Source organism: Dendrobates tinctorius, unplaced genomic scaffold (genome assembly GCF_039654945.1).
Source record: "Dendrobates tinctorius isolate UK_male_01 unplaced genomic scaffold, ASM3965494v1 ptg000103l, whole genome shotgun sequence".
NCBI lineage: Eukaryota > Metazoa > Chordata > Amphibia > Anura > Dendrobatidae > Dendrobates > Dendrobates tinctorius.
Window position 1 is genome coordinate 4,394,364 of NW_027361771.1, and position 25,299 is coordinate 4,419,662.

A 25,299-nucleotide genomic window follows, 5' to 3' on the forward strand; every position below is an offset into this window, starting at 1 on the left:
CCGATCTGTTCTCTCTCTTATGGAAGGTTAGGTTATCAATCTTATCAGTCTCATTCTCTGGTCTTTCTCGTGCCAGCAGCCCAGATCACTGGGACCTGCTGCATCACGTCCCTCAGACACCCTTCTCTCTCCTCTAACCAACTAACTTTCACTCTTCCCACTCTTTTGTATCATCTCACTCCACCCGCCTCCCAGCACATCTCGTGTTACGAAGCAGGGTTCCACGAGGGGTGCTCTGCTAACCCCCAGCATGAAGCTGTTAGGTGGCCCCACTGAACTATCCTGTGTGTGGAATGCAGGTGTGGAGCGTGGTCAGGAGTTACAAGCCTACCTGGATGGTTGGGCACTACACCTTTAGGAGAAGGTGCAGTACCTCTGTGGCGACTGAAGCCTCAGGGGCGCCACACATGTGGAAGGAAGCCCCCAAACCTCCGGGCAGATGACGTCCTTGGTGGGACCCCAGTGCTGCGCTGCCCCTTCTCTGACGTATCACTCGGCACTGTCTGGCATGGTTAGAATTGGAGATTTGGTGGCGCCATCATTGGGGTTGTATGGCCCATTAGATGCTGGTACTGGCACTTCCTTTGCCCCTATAATGTATACGTCTCGGAACACTATTATTTGGGCACCACATGCAGTGTTACTAGGGTGGCGTCATACGTCCTGGACTCTGCGGGATGGTCCCACATGAGTGGGCTTCCCAGGAGCAGCATTCTGTGTGGGGGGCTACCTGCCGCAGGGACTGTGCCTCCATCTTGGCTTGGAATTATGGGGTCAGGCTTAGCTCCTTTTCCCCTACAGTATACTAGAGGTTTAGCGTCTCTCCTGTGCGGGCTGCCACCAGGGAGTAATAGCTGACACTGGACGCCCAGGGCCGCGGTCCAGCAGGTGACTGCAGTCCTAGCCCACAGAGCGGCTCCGGCTGCTGGTCACGTGCTCCTGTGGCATTATCGTGGTCATGTGAGTGATTTGCTGCGATTAAACAAGAAGTGGGCGCGGCTCACACTTTCCTCTATTTGCATGGTCGCTTTACTTTTCACTTTCTCATCCAATGAGAAGCCACCGCTACATTCATCCCGTCCGCTGATTGGTGGGGTCTGCTGTCCGTCTACACAGTTGTCCCTCCGCCGTTATAAGTGACGTTCTCCGTAGAGTTTCGGGACAGTAGAACATAAGGTAACGGGAGGAGAATGCCTTCGGAGCGGACGTGCGTCCTGGAGAAAGGGCCCGGGGGCTACGGCTTCCACCTGCACAGTGAGAAGAGCCGGCCGGGCCAGTTCGTGAGACTTGTAGAGCCGGGCTCCACCGCAGAGAAGTCAGGGCTCCGGGCGGGGGATCGGCTGGTCCGGGTGTGCGGGGAGGATGTGCGGGAGCTCGGGCATCAGCAGGTGGTCAGCAAGATCCGGGCGGCCACAGAGGCGCTCATCCTGGAGGTGGAAGGGTCCGAGGAGCAGAGTCCGGAGCCCCCCCAGGTATGAGGTTCCGGGGTACCCGCTCTGTAGGCGGCTGTGGGCGGGGTGTGCTTACAGCAGTGACGTCACAAGTGGCTGCGCTCTCACTGCTGTGGCCGCTACAACAGTCTGTGCCCACAAAGTCCATGGAAAAATGTGCAGAGTTCTGTCTGTATCCAGTGAGGCCATAGGGACGTCTGCATGTGTGATGGTCGGCACCGCTTATCTCCGGACAGGTGACGTCTGCATGTGTGATGGTCGGCACCGCTTATCGCTGTATGGATGATGTGATGGTCGGCACCGCTTCTCTCCGGACAGGTGACGTCTGCATGTGTGATGGTCTGCACCGCTTATCTCTATGGATGATGTGTGATGGTCGGCACCGCTTAAACCCTGTATGGATGATGTGTGATGGTCCGCACCGCTTATCTCCGGACAGGTGACGTCTGCATGTGTGATGGTCTGCACCGCTTATCTCTGTATGGATGATGTGTGATGGTCCGCACCGCTTAAACCCTGTATGGATGATGTGTGATGGTCCGCACCGCTTATCTCCGGACAGATGACGTCTGCATGTGTGATGGTCGGCACCGCTTATCTCCGGACAGAGGATGTCTGCATGTGTGATGATCTTCACCGCTTATCGATGTGTGATGGTCCGCACCGCTTATCTCCGGACAGGTGACGTCTGCATGTGTGATGGTCTGCACCGCTTAAACCCTGTATGGATGATGTGTGATGGTCCGCACCTCTTATCTCCGGACAGATGACGTCGGCACCGCTTATCTCCGGACAGAGGACGTCTGCATGTGTGATGATCTGCACCGCTTATCGATGTGTGATGGTCCGCACCGCTTAAACCCTGTATGGATGATGTGTGATGGTCCGCACCGCTTATCCCTGGACAGGTGACATCTGCATGTGTGATGGTCCGCACCACTTATCGTTGTATGGATGATTTGTGATGGTCCGCACCGCTTATCCTTGGACAGGTGACGTGTGCATGTGTGATGGTCTGCACCGCTAATCCCCGGACAGATGACGTCTGCATGTGTGATGGTTGGCACCGCTTATCCTTGCACACATGACATATGTTTTGTTGGCACCGCTCAAATATGTATGATGGTTGGAAGCGCTTATCCCTGTATGGTTGATGTTGGCGCCACTCATCCCTGTATGGATGATGTTGGTGCCGCTTATCGCCGGACCAATGACATCTGCATGTGTGATGATCGGCACCACTTATCCACGTGCAGATTACATCTTCATGTGTGGTGATTGGCACCACTTATTGCTGGAGGGATGACGTCTGCATGTGTGATGTTTGGCACGGCTTATCACTGTATGGATGATGTGTGATGTTTGGCACCGCTTATCGCCACATTAATGACGTCTGCATGTGTGATGTTTGGCACCGCTTATCCCTGCACACATGACATATGTCTTGTTGGCACCACTCATCTATGTATGATGGTTGGAAGTGCTTATCCCTGTATGGTTGATGTCGGCGCCACTCATCCCTGTATGGATGATGTTGGTGCCGCTTATCGCCGGACCGATGACGTCTGCATGTGTGATGATCGGCACCACTTATCCACGTGCGGATGACATCTTCATGTGTGGTGATTGGCACCACTTATTGCTGGACGGATGACGTCTGCATGTGTGCTGGCTGGCACCGCTTATCCCTGCACAGATGACGTATCTGTTTTGCTGGCACCGCTCATCTATGTATGATGGTTGGCAGCGCTTCTCCCTATTTGGGTCACGTCTTTGTGTGTGGTGTTCGGCAGAACGTTTTTGCTGATTTGCGCATTATCTGCCAGTATAAGTGGGGTGAGACTTTCTTACCAATCGTTGTTCTGGGTTGCCCAGTGTACGCAGGCCGTGCTGCCGAGAGCACTGATATTCTGGGTGTGTCTGCCAGTACTGTGCCAGGCCCCATGAATCTGTCTGGTCACGTTGGCATGCGTTTATCTGGGGTCAGGCCCTCCCATTATAATCTTCTATTTGGCCGTCTAACAGTTGTGACTTGTATAGAATCGGGAGCACGAGTGAAGCAGACGGGTCTCTGATTATTTTGGGGTCAGTTTAGTTTTTTGAACTAGCGTAAGTAAGAATTTCCACGTGCAGAACTTTTTATCTAATAAAACAATGTGGCCCTCAGATTATTCATCATGTCCCCTCTGCTCCGGTTTGCATCACTTATGTTCCTCACCGTACGTCTGACCGGACGTGTTTCCCCCTCTGCATCCATGAGCAGTTGGGCTGAGTCCTGCCGTAGTGCTGGCAGCCATCTTCCTCATAGCCGGGCCTCTCTGGGGGAATACATTCTATTACTGCCAAACGTCATTCATCTCACGTTACAGGGCTTTTCACCAGACCCCACACGAGGATGTCTGCCCCTGACAGGAGAAACCAGGGACCTTGATGTGTCGGAGTTTCTCCAGGTTTACCTCAGAACTCTGCTCAGTAACAGCCCATGGGTGCACTGGGTGACACCTGCAGGCCTCCATCTTGTGTCATCTATTGGCATTTACCAGCTTGCCCTCCTGCCCACATGGATTGTTTGGCTATTTCCTTCCTGCAGACCCCCACCCCCCATTGTCAGAGCGGAGCCAACACTGACACCACTGTGCTCAGAATAGTTCCTTCACAGTTGTGGAAGAACAGGACTACAATGTAAATTTCTTCTTTTATATGCAACAGGGGCATGGGGAATTTACAAAATCCCATTCACTTCTATGGGACCAAAGTGATGGTGCATTTGCTCCCTCCCTAAAACCGAAGGGAGCCGAGATAAGGCGGTGTGTAAATGGGGGTCCGCCAGTCTGCAGTATGGTGCGAGCCACTGATGTTTGGGTTTCCTCCCAGATGAACTCTCGAGTCTCTTCCCCTTTGTGAAGGTCATCATGGGGTTGCATTATAGGCTCCATGGCACCTGTTGGCATAATGATATAATTTATTGAGCTCATTAAATTCCCAGAGGGGTAAGGAGACTGATTTGAAAATTTAGGGAGGGCATGAGACTCGATTGGAATCTACGAAGGACCATGGACATAGTTCATCAATGTGTATTTGCCAGAATTCTGGCTTAAGACACCTTGAAACGTCACACAAACTTTGACTTTTCCCATTTTTATGCTACTCCTGGGCAACTCTGCTAAAGCAGGAGTCAGGGCATAGCAACGCTTGCCTGGCAAACTCCTCATAATCACTAATAGAGGGATATAAATGACACCAGATGGTGTAACATTTGTCAGACTCAAAGCAATTATAGGTTGCTCTGCTTAATGAATTATGTGCATCTTGTGACAGTACTCACTTCACTAAGATTGGTGTACAAAACTCCAGTTTTGAGGAACAATGGCCTATACTTTCAAGTGCTAGTCAATCTACTTCCCCATCTAGCTGCTGTAAATATAGTCTACTTCCCCCTCTGGCAGCTGTAAATAAGGTTCCCATTACTCTCACATATAAGGAATGCCATGTTTATTTAACTTATAATATATTATAAAAAAAATACATCCTCACAAGCATTGCTGTGTACAGGTATATATTATTGCACATGCTCCAGCTTGGTTTGTATAGGCTTCTGTGGAATTGGCAGAGCATCACCATGCTGAGAATGTGGCATAGTGGCGAGTACCTAAGCATCATGTATCTGCATGCACTTTGCTCTACACGTCATACATCAAGTGGCGCCATACTATGTAACGAAACACCATAAGGGTGTGTGCACACGTTGCGGATTCTGCTGCCGAATTTTCCACACGGATTTTGCAAAATCCGCAGGTAAAACCGCAGGTCAAAAGACCTGCAGATTAGCCTGCGGTTTGACACCTCTACAATGGAGAAGATGTGAAACCGCTGCGGATTCCGCACAAAGAAGTGACATGCTGCGGATTGAAAATTGCAGCAAATCCGCGCGGAAAAGTCTGCAGCATGTGCACTGCGGTTTTTGTTTTCCATTGAAAATAAAGGTACTGTACACCACAGCAAAAACTGCTGCGGATCCGCAGGGCCAAAAACACTGCGGATCTGCAGCAGAATCCGCAGCGTGTGCACACACCCTAATTGTTCAATAGGTCAATAATATTTCAAATAAATGGAAAATATTGCTAATTTTTCATGATCTGTATAATGCATATATTTACTTCTGGTGACTTCACCTCTTTAATTCCTGTGTCTGTTTCCAGACTGTTAAAGAGCCCCCTGCGTCCGTAACCGAAAAGGTGAGACTATATTTGTGAGATGTGTTTTTACTCCACTTCCGTATTTTGCTGTTGATCACTTGGCCATTCTTGGTAATATATATAGGAAGTTGTAAGCGGCTGGATAGCATGTGGTATTCAGTTCTCAAGAAGTGAAAGTCCTGGATGCTGCAGAATGAGTGTGAGCACCACGGCACAACTGCAGCCAGGTTGGACTTTCTCTCAAACATTGTGGCATTTGAGAAATCATAATCTGAAAAGTCACCCTAGTCTAGTTTGATCCCTGGCCGTCTTCTGTCTGCACTGATCTAGGTGACTGACAGTCCTCCCCCTGTACACATGCTTGAGACCGGTCGATCAACAGGAGCGGTGCAGAAAGAAGGTGACCAGGAACTATAGAGAGACCTGACTAATCCAATGCAGTCCCCTGGCCGGATTCCCCCTGCACTGGTATAGTTGGTTGACAGGTCTCTACCATGTGGGTGGCTCGGTGGTTAGCATCGCAGCTCTTGAGTCCTGGATTCAAATCCCACCAAGGACAACATCTCCAAGGCATTTGTGGGTTTCCTCCGGGTACTCCGGTTTCCTCCCACACTCCAAAGACCTACTGATGGACTCTGCAATGGGGAGAAAGTGGCCTAACGTTCACGTGTATAGGCATTTGGGAGAGATTGCAGACAGCGGTCATGTGTCACTGAAGCTCCATGCAAGCGACTGGTGCGCTTGGTGTATAGCACCAGTGTCTGAACCCGTCACCCATCAGCGCACTCATTCTGCTCCTGGTTTGGACAGCATGGATTTAATGACCAGTTCCTATGTAATGGGGTTAGCAGTCCACAACTACATTCTCGTGGCTGCTGATAAATGGACGATGCATTGTAGTAAATGAGTAGAATCTATTCTATGGTTTAGTTGCTGTTGAAGGTGATCTCCATCTGTATGTACCTTCATATTGTCCATGTCCTCCAGCCTCTCCCCTGCCCGTCACGGACTTGGTGGCCGCAGCACTTCCTCTTGTGTAACTGCCAGGTAACTAATAATACTCCTCCTGCGTCCGATGAGCAGGTTAGAGACCAGAGATGTTTTATGAAGCCTTAGTGTGATGCGGCACACTACTCGTGCACCCTCAAGTAATAGGCTGCCAATACAGAATGAAACGGATTTGTGTGGCGTGTCTAGGCATGCCGGCAGGGGTATGGTTGGCATAACACAAGTGTCCATGCCCTGCTTTATGGAAGCAATCCAAGTGCAGCGCTGAGGGTGTGACTTCTTAGGGACCTTGCCTCCATCCTAATCTTATTTGCTTGGGTGGACCTTAACAATTTTCCGAATGTTGGGTGCCAACCTTGATAAATATACATAAATGTGGACGGTATGAATGCACGTTTCTCACTTCAGAGTGAAGGACGTCCCAGGCTGTGTACCATGAAGAAGGGCTCCGGAGGGTACGGATTCAATCTCCACAGTGACAAGAATCATCCAGGGCAGTATGTCCGAGCCGTTGATCCTAATTCGCCTGCTGAACAGTCCGGGCTTCTTCCAAAAGATCGTATTTTAGAGGTAAGGTCATCTTCTATGGGTTTACTCCGGCAGCTGCTTAGATACATGGTGATGGAGGACAGCGGTTGGGTTTCTAATATGTGTTTCCAAGTGATGGAATAATTGCCGAGCCCATGACTAATATTTGGGGTGAGCTGGTATAGGCAATGAGAGGTGTGAAGCAGCTGGTCTCTTTATGATACCTGATGAGGAGATGCCCAGGCAAGAGTGGAGGAGAGAGATTACGTAGCAGCTGTAATAAGACTGATGGGGTGATGGCTGAGAATTCTCCTCGTTAGTTTGTGTCAAGCTTCTTTTTTTTCTTCCATGTTTTATTTTAATCATTATATGGTGTGTCGCCTCTACTCTTTTTCTGATAGTAATTGAATTCTTCTTTATATATCTTTCTCACCCTGCCGTGGAGTGGTTGTCTACCTCATTCTCTGGTCCTCCTACTAGAGACCTGGGAGGTTGAGGGTTCTGCGCAGGATCTTGCTTGTCGTCTATATATTTCTATATATGTGTGGGTGGTCGTGGGACGGCATGTATGCAATGTGTACATTTGTAGCCACGTGTCATCAAGACCAATTTTGCTTCTTTCAATCCCCTTGTAGAGAAGGTGAGAACCAAATGCATCTAGTCGGCACATGGCTAGAGTGTGCAGGTTACATATATGCAGTCATGTAACTGCCTGCTCGCACGGAGGATACTGAGCAGTCAGGCTGGCATTCAGTGACTGCAGATGTTTTTGGACATGTGAGCTGCAGACTTCTGCATCTCTCACTTTAACCCCTGATATCTCAGGCTGGTTTGCATCCAGTATGTTGTCGATTCTCTTCAAAATGAAGCCTGGGTTCTCTCTTCTGTAGCTGAGATGTGGCGATTAGTAGCCAGCACGTGTCTCTTACATCTCTGGCTATTGAAGTGCTGCACTGCAAGGATGCGCAAGATGTGTCCTTAGCAGGATGAGGGTATATGACACATTAAGTATTTGGTGCAAAGATTTCTGCATCCTTTGGCAGGAAATACGCTTGGCCGTTTTTGGTGCAGATTTTTCCCCATTCATTAGTATAAGTGAAATCTGTAGCAAAGACTCTGAAGGAATTGACATACTGCACTGAATCTGCAAGTCAAAAATAAGCAACGTGTGCATGAGACTTCAGGATTCTATTTCACTTTAGAATCGGGGGTTTTGTGATAAAGCTGCTCAGAAAAAAAAAAGGGACAAATCTGCAACATGTGCACATTGCCTTAGGGCTAAGGGCTTGTCACATCAATCAGAAGATCCTGTCTGAGGGCTCCCAGAGCTTTAAGGGGGTTTTACACATAGCGATATCGCTAAAGCATCACTGATTTTGTGACGCAGCAGTATTGCTAGCGATATCGCTATGTGTGATACTTACCTCCGACCGGCTCCCCCGCGGTTTGTCGCTGATCGCGCGAGATCGGCTGGTCCATTTCTCGTTGGGCGCTTCCTGCTGGCGCCGACGAGTGACGTGTGGACACGGGTGGGAGGCTGTCAGCATCACTGCGTCTGACAGGTAAGTAACGACCACTGCTGCGTCGCTACATCGCTGGTGAGATCTGCCTGTTTGGCAGCTCACTAGTGACCATTTAGCGATGCACCAGCGATCCTGACCGGGTCGTATCGTGATCGGATCGCTGGTGCATCACTAAATGTAAAGGGGCCTTTAGAGATGACTTGCATACACATTTGTTGCGTGTCACTTTTTTTTTTTTTTTCCCTCTATACCAACCATGAATGTTTAGAGTTTGTCTGCAGTTTAATTCAGATCAGTGGTGGAATAAATGAGATTTTATGATCTTAGCAGATCACATTATGCCCCTTTGGCCAGGATCACACATGCGAGAAACACGGCCAAGTCTCACATGTCAATACCCAGCACTGCCGCTGGCACTCGGATCGGAGTGTGTGACCACATAGCAATACATGGAGCCTAGGGTGTTTCATTTTGTATGGTAAAAATTAAAATGTCAAATTTTTGCAGACTTTGCTTACGCCCCGAGTCTCACTAATGTGAAAAGTATATATGCCAAATTTCAAGACGATCGAACAATATTTAGAGGTTGCACACTTTTATCAGTTTAATAAAAGTGCCCAAAAAAAAAACAGATTTTCAATGTTAAGTATTTTTTATCAGAAATTCAAACAATTACCAAAACTTAGAATAATAGTGACAATAAACAGTAACATTGATAGGCAGTATCATATGTATTAAATAATTTACACTAATGTGCTGTGAAAGATGCAACTCCTTCTTTTGTTCGCTTGGTGACTAGTGTTGAGCATTCCGATACAGCGAATATCGGCTGATACCCGATATTTGCAGTATCGGAGTTATGATACCGAGTACCGATATTTTTACAATATCGAATACCGGAATCGGAAGTTCCCATAATGCAATGAGCCAGTTGTGTTAGCCATGTTAACTAATGGCATGGCTGTGATTGGCTGCTGAAATGTCATCATGATGCACGGTCTGTGCGGGCCTGCCGGGGGTCTGTGCGGGCCTGCCGGGGGTCTTTGCGGGCCTGCCGGGGGTTGTGTGTCTGTGCAGGCATCGTCTGATGGGACTACAAGTCCCATCGGGCTATGCCTGCTACAATGACAGTGGTTGACACATTAGCCAATGATGGGACAGTAGTAGTCCCATCTTCCGGCTAATGTGTTGAATGTGAAAAAAAAAAAAACCCATACATTCATATATACTACATTCATACAATACATACATATAACAGAGTACATACTCACCATCACTTGTCACTTTGATCCCCGTGTTGTATGAATGTAGTATGTATGTATGTATGTAGTATCCCGAACTGGATGTGCAAGTAAAGAAAGGGTTTATTTTCATTTCCGATATTTGTGCCCCGTTGACTTGCATGGGTTTCCAGTATCGGAATCGGCGATACCCGATATTTTTGGGGCATTCGTCCGATCCAATCCGATGCAATATTTCCCGATATCGGAAGGTATCGCTCAACACTATTGGTGACGGCTTTTCTATGATATTCAACTCTTAACAAGAACTGTTTCTGTTGTTCATCTCTGAATTATTAAACTTCTTTATCAGAGCGTTGCAACACAACATACACATTAGTGTGATGTGGATGATACATTTTCATGAATTTCAGTACTTTCAGGTAAGTGATCAAAGTGTGCAACCCCTAAATATTAATCGATTTCGCTAACATTTTTTACATGGATCTTTTAGATGACTTAGACCAAAGATTCAAGCAAAGTCATATGAAAATTATAACTTCGGAAAAATGAAACACCCTAATGGAGCCGCACACTCCGCTCCTGAGTGCCGGCGGCAGTGCCGGGTATTAACATGCGAGACTCGGCCATGTTTCTGGCGTGTGATCCCGGCCTTTTTCATATACCCTAGAGTAGGACATATATTGGATCCTCTTTTTGGATCGTTGTTTTATTAAATGCTATAAAGGGTGTCCCTCTGTCTGGAAGACCAACCCTGTCTTGCATGACAGACAACTGACCTGGTGTAATACCTAACTTTCCCTGTAGTGGTGCTGGAGGGTAATTGAACACTTGCTACCATGTTTCCCAAGGGGGCACTTTGTGATCTGAATATTGTCAAGAGACTCTTCTAGAAAATGGTGAATGTCAAATGTAAATAGTTGGCAAAAAAAAAAAATTCTATAGCTGACCATGTGAATAAAGTGGCAGCAGTCTCATTACTATGGTCTTGTTTCTTTCAGGTCAATGGGGAGAGCATGTTGGGGAAACAGCATGGTGATGTGGTGAGTGCCATCAAAGCCGGGGGTGATGAAACATCCCTGCTGGTGGTGGACCCAGAGACGGATAAATACTTCCAGGAATGTCATGTGACCCCCGGACGGGAGCACTTGACAGGTGAGTAAGATGGGATTGTGAGGGGTTGATCCTTGCTCCCTCCTCTCATCTACAATCTGCTTAGCCGGATTATAGGGTATGAATCTGGGCTGTTTGTTCCGCTCCACGTGGGGGCTGTATGAAGGAGTCCAGCAATTTGCTCATCTAGCAGTTTGCTGGGAGCTTTTGATCTGAGCCCTTCCTGCTGCCTCCCACAATGCTGGCTGGTTACTTGTTTGGAGAGATTTATATTTCCTCTTTATTACTTTTTTTTTTTTCTCCCTCCTGGGCCACACTAATCCCCTCCAAGGTAATGCTTTTCATAGTAGTCCCTTTTTTATTTTACTCGCTTGCATAGTGCCATTATTTCCACAGCACCTTACAGACATTCTTATAACAGTTTTGAATGAATGTAACTGTACAAGCATACGGCTTTTATTTCCCATTCTGTGTAAAGTGCTCTCATATTCCACAGTGCTGTATAGAGGCTGTTACCATACGCTTCAGGAACATATTGCAAAGACCATAGCCCCCCACCACCACTGAAGACCTAAATGGACCTAAGTGTCTCATTTATGTCACATTTATGTTTTATTGTGGTTCCAAACGTGGACACTATTTTCCACCATGGACTCCCGTTAAGGTTCTTATTGTGGGACTGTCAGTAGAATCAACCGTCCTCAGCTGTCTATATTGGCATGTAGGTCATCGGATTGCAGGTATCAAGGTATCGCTGTGTACAGCTTTCTGTGTTTTATTTCAGAGATCCACATATTTTTCATATGTAAATGAGCTGTTAAGATCTATGGCCCGGACACTGATCTCCCTGACAATGTGTCTCCAGACATTATTTTAAAGGGAACCTGTCATCAGAAAAAAAAAAACGCTATTCATCTGCAGATATGGGGTTAATCTGCAGGTTAATAGCGTTATTATGCTGCCTGGCACATGCATGTAGCCCAATGCTGCAGGGAGAAAAAAAAACTTTATTCTCCCTATTAGCGTTCCCATTTCAATCACAGTGGCGGCGTCAGTGCTGGTTCAGTTACTGCTCTGAGTATACAGATCAGCTGCTGCGACCGTACCCCCGACCCTGCCTGACAGCCGGCCCTAATGCCAAGGGCGTGGTTACAGAGGCCGACTGAATCAGCACTGGCCCTGACTGACAGCTGGCCCCAATGCTGAGCCAGCATCTGTCGGGACTGGGGGCACAGGTTCAGTCATCTGAGTATACACAGCAGCCGCTGTGAGTCAGGACCGGGGGCATGGTTACAGCAACCACACTGTATACTGGAACGCTGCTGGGTTAATTTCCTCCCTGTATTGTCATGCTGGCCCGCACCTGCACGTAGCCTAATGTTGTTGACCTGCAGATTAACCCCTTATCTGCATTTTTTTTTTTTTTTTTTTTTTTTTTGGGGGACACTTTTTTTGTGACACATGTGAGACATGTTACTAACACAGAACAGCAGAACTGAACTTTGTCTTGTTACAGACATATTTGCTACAGCTCTCCTGTATTGCAACAATATTACAACACTGCAGCCTGTGAGAGAAGCTGAGAGGAACTTGCAAATGTTAGTTTGAACCACACACAGCTCTGCAGTGAGAGCAGCCATTACAAATCACAGGCAGATTCTCATGCAGATTGGTGTCCCGCCCATAGTCCTGAACCGCTCGTCTATATATAAAAAAAAAACAACCTGTATTTCTCTGGATTAAAACATCGGATTAAGGGTATGTGCTCAAGGTCAGTAAACGCTGTAGGTTGGACACTGCGTACATCCACAGCGTCCAGATGTTACAACATAGTGGATGGGAATTCAAGAAATCCTATGCCCACTATGCGTTCACTGACACCCACGGCTCCCCTGCGGAGACTGACATGAGGCGCATCTCTTTTATTAATTATTTTAAAATTATTTTTATTGGTTGCGATTAGAAATTTTAGCATTTTTAATAACTTAAAACTTGTAGTTTTAACGACATCCTTATATTTTCCAGGTCCATTGCCGGATAAAGTTGCCAATGGAGACATTGAAAAGGTAATGCTGTTTTACTGTATATCGTCACTGTTATTTCTTAAAGGGAACCTGTCACCCCCTCCCCCCCACAGGCGTTTTTAAGTAAAAAAAGCCACCTTGTGCAGCACTAATGGCTGCGCATCCATGCAGGCGCGGTAGGAAGAACATCATGTGATGTCAGAGAAGGGCAGCGCTAACTGCGCATGCCCAAGAAAAAATATTACAGTGCAGGTGCCAGCATTTGAAATGAACGCTGAGGAGGCGGAGCAAACACTGAAGGAGGAAATGAATGATGGATGTGAGGCGTCTGTGTCCGAGGGGGAAAGACCTGCCCCCCGGTCAAACTTCTGGTATGTCTGGCTAATTTTAAAAACGCTTATTTCTCTAGTCACCTTCCACGACAGCCACCTTGGAGGTTGTCTCCCCGCCCTAATAGGGGACAGGAACACAGAGGTTAAATAACCCTCCCCTTCCTGCAACCTCAGTGTTTTTCCTGTCCCCTATCAGGGCATGAAGAGGTCACAAGGGGCTTCTGTGGCCAGCGAGCGGAGCCCCTAGGTACTCTCACAGAAGCTGGGCAGCCGAGGTCGGGGGGTTCGTCTCTTCTCCTCTATGTGCTGCTCCCGTCTCCACCGCTGGTGTGACTCGGGACGTGACCGCCCCTCCTGCGCCCTCCGGGGTAAAGCGGGGTGGTATGGTGCCTGCCGGGGTCCTGCACAAGCTCCCTGGCTTCCTCCTTCCTCCCAGCGCTGCATTGGGCCGCGCGCATCAGAGGGGGCGGGCAGTCGACCGGAAGTAGCGGTGATGCGCACTTCCGGTTTGCGGCCTCCGGCATCCTGTATAGGGGAAACGCGCGCCGGCACCCGGGGAGACCCGGGAAACGAATACAATGGCGGCGGGGGTCGAGCAACATCCTCCCCAGGGACGGGGGAGGAGGGAGGAGCACCCAGTGAATGAAAGCCGCACCACCCTTAAAAGGGTGCAGCAGCTCCCGGTAAGCACAGAGTGTCTGTGTGTGCAGATATGGACGGTGAGAAGCCCTCAGCTGCAGCATCTGCGGAGCCCAGCGTTCCCCCTCCTGCAGTGAGTAGCAGGGCCGGTCCCTGGCTTGTCAAGCAAATTGGTGGCACAGGTATGAGTAAAGCCTTCTCTTCTTGCAGGAAGACAAGGCCTCTGCCCCTAAAACCCCCCGCAAGTGTGGTATATGTGGTGCCAGGTTTCCTTCTGACTACAGAAAGAAGTTATGCCAGCCTTGTACGCAAAATATCCTGCGTACTGAGCAACCCTCTGTTTGACAGCATAAAGACTCTCATTAGACAGGAGGTTCAGACCTCCATAGCGGCCCAGGGCCCTGCCCCAAAAAGAGGAAAAGGGCATCAATAGAAGCTGACTCGGACTCGGGAGGGGCCCGTTCCTCGTAGTTGGAGGAAATTTGGGAAAATGAGGGCTCTACGTCCACCTCCAGTCATGATGCAAAAAAATACTATTTCTCTCTCACCCATGACAGCACCACGGAGAGGGGATCCGCCCTTCAGGGACAGGAACCTACAGATAAAAAGGGCGGTACCTCTCCTCTGCCTTCAGTTGGGTTCCTGTCCCTGACGGGGGGACCCACAGTATGGCGTACCTGTGCAGAGCCCTGCAGAGGTAAACCTGCTATCTCTGACAGCCCTACACATCCGGGGTACAGAGAATCAAAGGGCAGACTTTCTGATTTGCACCCAATTACGACAGGGGGAATGGGTACTAAGGGTCCGTTTTTCGGCAGATTGTAAAAATGTGGGGGACCCCAGACATAGATCTGTTTGCCGATTTCAAAAACAAAAAAGTAGACAAGTTCTGCTCCCTAGATCCCAGGGGGAATCCTCTAACTCTGGACGCGTTTATGCTCCCATGGACAGTCTAACAGCCTTTCCCCCAATTATGCTCATTCCAGCGGTCCTAAGGAAAGTCAGGGAGGACGGGGCAAGAATGATACTGATAGCCCCTTTCTGGACCAAAAGAACTTGGTTTTCCTGGCTAAGAATGCTCTCAGTAACCGACCCATGGATCCTACCGGATCTCCCGGACCTGCTATCGCAGGGCCCAGTGTTACATCCTCAGGCACTGAACCTCCATTTAACAGCATGGAATTTGAGAGGGCACTGATGAGGGACAGGTGGTTTCAGAGAACCTGATAACTACACTACAAAAAAGTAAGAAACCGGTTACGATGAGAGCTTATGGCAGAACATGGAAAAAATTCCTATCCACTTCTAGGGCAAAGGTTCAGGACAGGGTTCAGATTGAAAAGATCCTAGAATTTCTACAAAAGGGCCTAGAACAGGGTCTGGCGGTCAACACATTAAAAGTACAAATAGCGGCGTTAGGCGCCCTCTATAACCATGATGTGGCAGGTGACCCCTGGGTAGCACAGTTTATTAAGGCCGCAACCAGATCTAGGCCAATAGCTAGTCAAAGGTTACCGTCATGGGACCTGAATCTTGTACTTTAAACACTGACAGGCCCTCCGTTCTAACCAATTTATTCGGCACCCCTAAAAATCCTATCACTTAAAACTGTGCTTCTGGTGGCACTAACATCAGCTCGAAGAGTGAGCGATATTCAAGCCTTATCAGCAGGGCCACCTTTTACAAAAATTCTAGAGGATAGTCATCCTAAAACCTGACCCGGCCTATCTACCTAAAGTATCATCACATTTCCACAGGTCCCAAGAGGTAGTCCTTCCTTCCTTCTGCCCAAATCCAAAAAATAAGGGGGAAGAAAAATTCCACACTTTTTAGATGTTAAAAGGTGCCTAGTACAGTACTTAGAGGCCACCACAAAATGTAGGATGAAAGGCTCTTTCTATGTTTCCAGGGTCCTCGGATGGGGCTCAAGGCATCCAAGAGTGCCCTGGCATACTCATCCAGTGGAAATACCATCCCACAGAGGGGCTGAGGGCTCATTCCACAAGGGCAATAGTGACCTCATGGGCTGAAAGATCTGAGGTATCAATAGAACAAATCTGTAAGGCGGCCACCTGGTCATCACCTTCGACCTTTTTCAGGCACTATAGATTAGATCTAGCCTCTACGTCTGACCTCACCTTCGGGAGAAGGGTCCTTCAGGCGGTGGTCCCTCCCTAAGCTACCAATCTCTGTAATTCTCTCCGTGGTGCTGTCATGGGTGAGAGAGAATAGCTTAGTTACTCACCGATAACTGTGTTTCTCAGAACCCATGACAGCACCCGCTTATTCCCCTGCCCTTCACGAGTATGTTGAGCACGTTTTACTGTTAGTAGAGTGTTTCCGTTTAGGCACAGTGCTTTTGATAAATAAGCAGTATTATAATATTGTGTATATATTTCTGTTGTCTAACTAACCTGGAGACCCTCTGAGGCTCTGTAACCAACTGAAGGCGGAGGAGAGGTACCGCCCTTTTTATCTGTAGGTTCCTGTCCCTGAAGGGCGGATCCCCTCTCCGTGGTGCTGTCATGGGTTCTGAGAAACACCGTTATCGGTGAGTAACTAAGCTATTCTCCTCTGAAGATATGGAGGAGTTGGTCTCCATGGTACGAAATACCATGGGATTGGAGGAGGAGGTCAGGCTCTCAATCCAGGATGAGATGTTTGGAGGGTTGAAACCCAGAGGTAGAAAGGGTTTCCCGGTTCATGAGCTTATACAGGATTTAATAGCTCCAGAGTGGTCCTCCCCTGAGAAAGCACTTATGGTGCCCTCTGAGCTAAGAAATCGTTTTCCCCTAGAAGGTGATAGTTCCATTTGGGAGATCCCTAAGATAGACGTCCAAGTGTCTAATGTCACTAAAGGTACTGTCACACTTAGCGATGTACCAGCGATCCCGACCAGCGATATGACGCGGTCAGGATCGCTGGTACATCGCTAAGTGGTCGCTAGTGAGCTGCCACACAGGCAGATCTCACTAGCGACATCGCTGGGGACGGGGGATCGCTACTTACCTGTCACACCAGGCGATCCTGCGTCCTCCCGCCCGGCTCCACGCGTCGCTCGTCTTCACAGCAGGAAGCGCCGCAGGAAGCTGACGATGAGAAACACTCCTGAACGTTCTCGCGCGATCAGCGATAACCAGCGGGGGAGCCGGTCACTGGTAAGTATCAGACACAGAGATATCGCTAGCAATATCGCTATAACGTCACTAGTTATAGCGATATTGCTAGCGATATCTCTTAGTGTGACATGCCCTTAAGAAGACGTCCTTGCCCTTTGAGGATGCCTCCCAATTGAAGGATCTGATGGATCGCAAAATAGAAAGCCATCTTAAAAAATCCTGGGAAGCTTCTACGAACCTGCTCAAATCAAATATTGCATCCACCTGCGTAGCCAGATCTTTGTTTCTCTGGCTACGTACATTGGAAGACCACCTGTCGGGGGGTACCCCAAGAGAGGAAATCTTAGACTCCCTGTCAATCCTCCAGAAGGCAACAGGCTATTTAGCTGATGCTTCAGGAGAAATGGTACGGGTGGCAGCAAGGTCCCTAGTCCTTTCAAACTTGGCCAGGTGAGCCTTATGGCTGAAGTCATGGGGAGGCGACATCACCTCCAAGATGAAACTATGTGCCATCCCCTTCCAGGGAAGCCACGTGTTCGGGCCGGTCCTGGATGATATCCTTGAGAAGGCTTCCGACAAGAATAAGTCACTACTGGAACAGAAACCCACCAAAAGGCGGTTTTTCGTCCCTCAAGAGAACAGACCTCTCAAAGGACATTCAGAGGAAAGGGCAAAACGGGTCGCTGGATCTACCCGAAAGGGGGTAAAGGAAGAAACATCCTTGTGCCCCAACAGCAGCAGCCCCCGGAGAAGCAGTAACTCCCGGGTAGGGGGTCGACTCACCCAGTTTTTCGCCCAATGGCAGGCCACGACCACGAACCAGTGGGTCCTGCACACTATACAATTTGGGCTGAAACTGGAGTTCGAGCACCCCCCCCCCCCCCCTCAGCAATTCCTCTTATTGGACGAGGCTGGCACATGGCGACAATAGATCTAAAGGACACGTATGATCACGTTCCCATTCATCCGGACCAGCGGAAGTTTCTGAGGTTTGCGGTTGCCCACGACCGAGGGATCAACCACCTTCAGTTCAATGCCCTGCCATTTGGGGTATCCCCAGCACCAAGGGTGTTCACGAAGATAATGAAGGAAGCGGTCATCTCCATTCGGCTTCAGGGGATACGCATTATACTGTATCTAGACGATCTGCTGATCGTCGCCCCTTCAGTAAACCGGCTGAACCAGGACGTTTCAAGAACCCTACAGATACTCGAAACGGATACCAAATCTCCAGAAGTCAACCCTCTATCCTTCCGCGAGGAAAAAATTCTTGGGGATTCTCTTGGATTCAGAATAGAGGACGTCTTTTCTTCCCGAAGATCGTCAAAAAGACCTTCGGCAGAAGATAATCCGATTCAGAGACCAAAGGGCACCGACGCTGAGGGACTCCATGTCCATCCTGGGTTCCCTGACAGCGTGCATTCAGGCGGTGTACTGGGCACAAGCTCATACGCGAGTCCTCCAGTCGTATGTCCTGATTAAACATGAAAAAATATCCAAACAACCTGTCAAAAAGGGTTCTACTTCCGGGACACGTAAAATCGACCCTCTGGTGGTGGCTGAACTACCGAAACCTGAACCGAGGAGTAAGCTGGGATCGGCTTCCCCTAAGAATATTATGTACCGACGCCAGTCTGAGAGGCTGGGGAGCCGTGGTCGAGGATTCATACTTCCAGGGGCAATGGCCCCAGAACATAAGATCCGGATCTTTGAACCTAAGGGAATTGACTGCGGTGGAAGAGTCACTGAAGGCCGCATCAACCCTTGTCAGGAACCATCATGTTCGGGTATACTCCGACAACGTGACCACGGTGTCATACCTCAGACACCAGGGGGGCACAATGTACGCCAGTCTAAAGAAGGTGGCAGCAAGGATCTTCCTCTGGGCGGAGAAGCGCCTGTTATCCATATCTGCAGTATACCTGAAGGGGTCGGAAAACATCCAGGCAGACTTCCTGAGCAGGAAGGATGTCCATCCAGGAGAATGGTGTCTAAACCAAGAGGTCTTCCAGGCTCTAGCCTCGAGATGGGGAGACCCAGAGGTCGACCTATTTGTGAATGCGCAAAATACAAAAGCAGCGACCTATTTCTCCCTCAGTCCCATGTACGGAGCCCAGGGGACGGATGCTTTTGCCCATCCATGGGTCTTCAGACTGGCCTACGCCTTTCCACCAATCCCGATGCTGGCAAAAACATTACAAAAGATCAGAGCGGACGGGGTCATTACAATCCTGGTGGCTCCCATGTGGCCAGGACGAAGCTGGTACAGCGCTCTGTTGGACATGGCCCAGGAAGGTCCCTGGCTTCTACCCCAGAAGACCAACCTCCTTTCTCAGGGTCCATTACTACACCCGAACCCAACCAAGCTACACTATGTCTAGCAGCTTGGTTATTGAGGCCAACGTTCTGAGAGCCAAAGGGTTGTTGGATGGGGTAATACGGACCCTTCAAAAAAGCAGAAATCCGGTAACAAATGCAATTTACGGCAAAATATGGAAAAAATTTTCCTCCTGGTGTCTTCCGGGGGCCCCTGACCCCACACATCCAAATATTGCCCAAATACTAGATTTCCTGCAGAAAGGGTTGGATCTAGGGCTTACTCCAAGCAAGTTGAAAGTTCAGGTGTCTGCCCTAAGTTCCTTTTTTGACCAAGACTTAGCCAAACACCGCTGGGTCAAGCGGTTCATGACAGCGGCAGGCAGAATTCGTCCTTCACTCCCTAATCGGGTTCCTCCCTGGGATCTTAATTTAGTACTCAATAGCCTAACACAGGCCCCGTTTGAGCCCCTGTCGGAGATCCCATTAAAAATGCTTACACTCAAAACAGTGTTTCTTGTGGGAGAGCTACAGGCCCTTTGGGTACAGGAACCTTACCTCCTACTCAATTCAGACAGTACAGTACTACGTCTAGACCCCTTCTTTATGCCCAAGGTGGTGTCAGACTTTCACAGAAGCCAGGATATCATGTTGCCCTCATTTTGCCCAAATCCTTCTAACCCGAAGGAAGGAAAGTTTCATACCCTGGATGTCCGCAGGGTTGTTCTCCGTTACCTCGAAGCAACCAAGGATTGGAGAATCGATCAGAACCTGTTCCTTCCGTATTCAGGAAGAAATAAGGGGAAGAAAGCGGCAAAGAACACGATAGCGGGCTGGATCAAGCAGTCCATCTCTGGCATATTCTTCAAGACATCTCTCCTCCCGAGTCGTTAAAAGCCCACTCCACTCTCAGTCGCTATGTCCGGGGCAGCAAGAGGAAATACGTCTTCAGAGCAGATCTGCAGAGCGGCCACCTTTACTAGATACTATAGACTGGATTTCAATAGGGATCTGACATTCGGCAGACGTGTCTTGCAAGCCGTAGTCCCTCCCTAGTAAATTAACGTTGGCATGACTCCAAGGTGGCTGTCGTGGAAGGTTCCTAGAAACCGAATTACCGGTAAGTCTAATTCTATTTTCTGCGGTGGAAGGGATGCTAAATAAAAGGGCCGCCTTGACAGAATGCAGCATTAGTGCTGCACAAGGTGGCTCTTTTACTTAAACGTCTGGGGGGGGGTGACAGGTTCCCTCTTAACCTTTACATATGTGATTGTTATGGGTGTCCAGTAACATAATGTTGCAGCGCTCACCTCTCACGTGTGTGTGTGTGATGTTCCACCTCCCTCTAATATATTTTAGAGGGGGGGGTGTACAGGTAGTGAACAATCCTTTTTAAACTTTTTCTCTTGCATTTCAGGAGGACCAGTCCGATGGATATTTGGAGGATGATGTTTCAGGAGACTCCCCGGTGTATTCTCCAGAGCCTCTGCCATTAGATATGTCATCCACACAAAAGAGTGAAAAGGTAACTTTTGTGGATAAAATACTTTATCACGTTTTGTGGGTAAATGCATGATTTTAGGGGGATCTGACAACTGGACAGCCCACTGATCTCAAGACCTGTGGCCCCAAGTTTCCTTATGTGACTTAAGCTTTAGTTTTCAGGTCACCATCACTGTTTACTTCTTGGCATAGACTGCTCTGCTAGCTCTCTGCAGAAAGATGATTAATGTATTTGGGGGAAACTGATTTAAAATCCGTTTGGACCACAGAGTTCTGACGCCTTCTGGCCAACTGTAGGCCAGCAGGACAGCCTTTAGCATATGTTTGGGAATTGGCGTATACGGGTGCTTTGGTGGATCCAAAATGGAAACTGTAAAACTACAGATACTTTGGTGTGGGGCCGCATAAAGGGGAGTTTCATCGATGGTTATCTGTTACTAATCCACAGGATGAATTATAACTGATTGCTGGGCTTATTGCTAGGACCACTACTGATGGAGGGGTTGTGTCCTCTTTTTGCAGAATGTCCATTGAGGAAAAGTGTGAATGGAGTGTCAACTGAACATGCAGCCTGTTGATCACTGTATTTTTTGTGGCTGACTGAAACGCCAAGTGTTGTACTGATGACTGTATGTCGGTCTAACATTGTGTAGAGATCCGCTCATTTGATTTGTTCCTAGAAGTGGATCTGCAGTACCCAGCTGCGGCCACTATACAGTTGGAGTTGTGCCGTTTCGCTCCACAACGGATCACTTTTGTCTGTTACTGAGACCAAGATCAGCTGATCTCTGAAGGTGCCAGGTGTCTCCCTCCCCCATTGATCTGTTATTGATGACTTATCCTAAGTCTAGACAATCATTATAAAGTACAAGACAACCCTTTTAAAATGTAAACTCAGACCGGATCCAGAGGGGCATATTCACAACTTGTAGTTGGAGCAGCTGTGTCTTTCCTTACCCTGGTGTATTGCGCACCCAGTTCTGCCTCATAGCTCACCCCTCCCCTGTATGTACTAATCTGTTTCACCTTGATGGCTTTGTTACTTCTCTATATAACAAGGTCATGTCTTCTGTACTGTTTGTAATGGAAACAACAGCTGTGAATATAAAATTAAGATGTAATATTTTTATTTTTTTCTTATAGGCAACTCCAGAGTCTCACCCAGCACCCATCATTGACCCCGTGCCTCCAACTGAATCTCTTGATCTTAACATGTCACTGGCCTTAGCTAAGGAACGAGCCCACCAAAAGCGTTCCCAAAAAAAGGCCCCCACAATGGACTGGAGTAAAAGAAAGGAAGTTTTTAGTAGCCTGTGAAACCATGCTAGTCCTGGTCTGCACCCAGCAATATTCCTGTGATCTGAATCAGCAGTTATTCCTGTTCCTGTTGTCTGCAGAGATTGGTTATTGCCCCTGTTCTGTGGGGTCTGTCCGTGAAGGAAGATTCTTGTTAACCTGTGAATCCGTCCATATTTACCCGGAGTTAAGAGAAAGTATAGAAGTGCGTGTAGGACTGTACAGCATTAACGCCATGCTAACATGGGGCAAGCGTTGATGCCAGGGTTCTGATGGGCCACAGTAATATACTACAACCATTGGGGTCATTGATCACATTGGCAGAATGCCTCTGTTTACATGGAAAGCACTGTAATTGCAGATCCCTATTGCCTACAACTGAAGGGACTTAAAGCCATTTAGATCAATGACCCTAATAGTCACATCACTGCAGTGGTTTCCTGTTTGGCCAGAAGCGCTGTATCGGTGGCTTTGTAGGCATCAGACTGCTCTTCGGACCAAGCCTTTATGCAGTCTGCAAAAGCGGTTTCTTTCTGTTAGAAAGCTCTATTTCTGAGACTCCTTAAGGTCCTCTACTGAATTTCCATTTTTTTTCACTGATTTTGTCTAAAGTTTTTCTAATGGGTTGTGAAACTGTCGCCACATATTTTGCTATGTAGATGAATACAGATATCTTTACTTTTACCAATTGTGCTGGATTATTGCGTCACATATGTGCATTTCTAAGCAGTGTGCATTTTTACACAATTTGCTTCTAAAACTTTTGACACTTGTCATAAAATTTAATGTTGGTGCAGTCCTGTAATCTTAGACCTGTAGCAAGTTCATATTATAAACCTCATCACTTCATTGCTGGAAATATGACCTGGCGTTTGGACTACACCATTGTATCTAAAGTTGAATGTGATATATCCATTTAAATTTCTTAATTTCCTAGGTACACTGCCTTAAAGGGAATGTGTCGGTTCCTTGATGAATTTAAGCTATTACTATGGGCATACAGGTAATGGAATGGTTTAACCAGTCTTGGCTGTATGCCTCATAACTGTGGTGTAGATGTTGAGAAAAGCAGTTTTATGTTAATGATTTCGTCCAGAAATTGCACGGTGCCTGGAAGAAATCCTTAACATAAATCTTCTACTTTATAATGGCACCCCAATCACATGCACGTCTCACTCATCTGTGACGTGCAGTTGTGGTGCTGTAATCCCGCGCATGCACCGTCCACTTATAATACATTTTATTTCTATAGCGCCGACATATTCCGCAGCACTTTACATTTCAGAGGGGACTTGTACAGACAATATACATTACAGCATAACAATAATCACATAGATCATAACAGATACCAAGAGGAATGAGGGCCATGCTCGCAAGCTTACAATCTATAAGGTTGTGCTGTTATGTGAACCTTATCCGCCCTTCTATGGACAGAGTCATCATCAATCTTCTGCGCCGGTGAGTCACTGCAGTAGCAGAGACTCAACAACACCTGCGCAGTAGATCGATAAAGACTCTGCCTACAGAAGGTCAGATAAGGTACCTATAACTGCAAGTGCACAACACATGTTCTGGCTTATGGCACCGCAAGTGCACATCATAGGTCAGTGTGACGTGCATGGGAGGGGGGGGGTGCCATGACTGTATGGTGAACAAAATGGCAGACAAGGTTCACTGATGGGTGATATACACTACCGTTCAAAAGTTTAGGGTCACCCAGACAATTTTGTGTCTTCCATGAAAACTCTTACTTTTGTTAATCAAATGAAAATGAATTTAAAATCTAGTCCAGACACTGACAAAGTTCGAAAAAAAGATTTTTATTTGAAATTTCTCCTTCAAACTTTGCTTTCATCAAAGAATGCTCCCTTTGCAGCAATTACAGCATTGCAGACTTTTGGCATTCTAGCAGTTAATTTCTCTAGATTACCTCAGCAAATTTCACGCCATGCTTCCAGAAGCCCCTCCCACAAGTTGGTTTGGCTTGATGGGCACTTTTTGCATACCATACGGTCAAGCTGCTCCCACAACAGCTCAATGGGTTTGAGATCTGGTGACTGCGCTGACCACTCCACTACAGATAGGGAAGAAGCAGGCAGCTGGTATTCTAATAAAAAAAACTGGAGTCTGAACTGAGAAAGTAAGTTAATGTGTATGCACAATGTAAGTGTCTTAACACATGACCATTACACAGAAAAAGGGAAAACCATCCTGTCTGGCCTATGCTTTTAATAGTGGTTCACTCCCTCAATCCTTGTTCACATTCACGTCACATGGCAAGTGGAAAGATTTTAAATACTAGAGTTAGGACTGTCCCACAAGGGTTTCCTTGACGTGGCGGGATGGCTTGTGCATTCTTTTAATCAAATACCCTTATTATTATTAGCAGTTTATCTTTTAATTTTAGGATATGTGTTTTTGTTTTTTGTCTTCTTCCCTAAATAGTTCTTGCATAATTTGGAGGCGTGCTTTTGGTCATTGTCCTGTTGTAGGATGAAATTGGCGCCAATCAAGCGCTGTCCAAAGGGGATGGCATGGCAAAGCAACCCCAGACCATCACATTACCTCCACCATGCTTGACAGATGGTGTAAGGCACTCAGCATCTTTTCAGATGTTCTGCGTCTCACATATGTTCTTCTGTTTGATCCAAATACCTCAAACTTGGATTCGTCTGTCCATAACACTCTCTTTTTTTCAATCTTTGTCCAATGTCTGTTCTTTCGCCCATATTAATATTTTCCTTTTATTAGCCAGTGTCAGATATGGCTTTTTCTTTGCCACTGCCATGAAGGCCAGCATCCCAGAGTCGCCTCTTCACTGTAGATGTTGACACTAGTGTTTTGCGTGTACTATTTAATGAAGCTGCCAGTTGAACCTGTGAGGCGTCTATTTCTCAAACTACAGACTATAATGTACTTGTGTTGTTGCTCTGGTTAGAGTCTGTTTGTGCTCTCTGAAGGGAGTAGTGACACACCGTTGTAGGAAATCTACAGTTTCTTGGCAATTTCT

General features: G+C 47.7%; 1 protein-coding gene across 1 annotated transcript; it reads left to right on the forward strand.

Moving 5' to 3' along the window:
* The first annotated feature begins 1,096 nt into the window (after nt 1-1,096).
* NHERF1 (NHERF family PDZ scaffold protein 1) lies at nt 1,097-22,973 on the forward strand. Its single transcript, XM_073587976.1, has 7 exons — nt 1,097-1,472; nt 5,651-5,686; nt 7,064-7,225; nt 10,949-11,102; nt 13,086-13,126; nt 20,908-21,015; nt 22,137-22,973. The coding sequence occupies exons 1-7, from the start codon at nt 1,191-1,193 to the stop codon at nt 22,308-22,310; spliced, it is 957 nt and encodes a 318-aa protein (XP_073444077.1). The 5' UTR covers nt 1,097-1,190; the 3' UTR covers nt 22,311-22,973.
* The last annotated feature ends 2,326 nt before the right edge of the window (nt 22,974-25,299 follow it).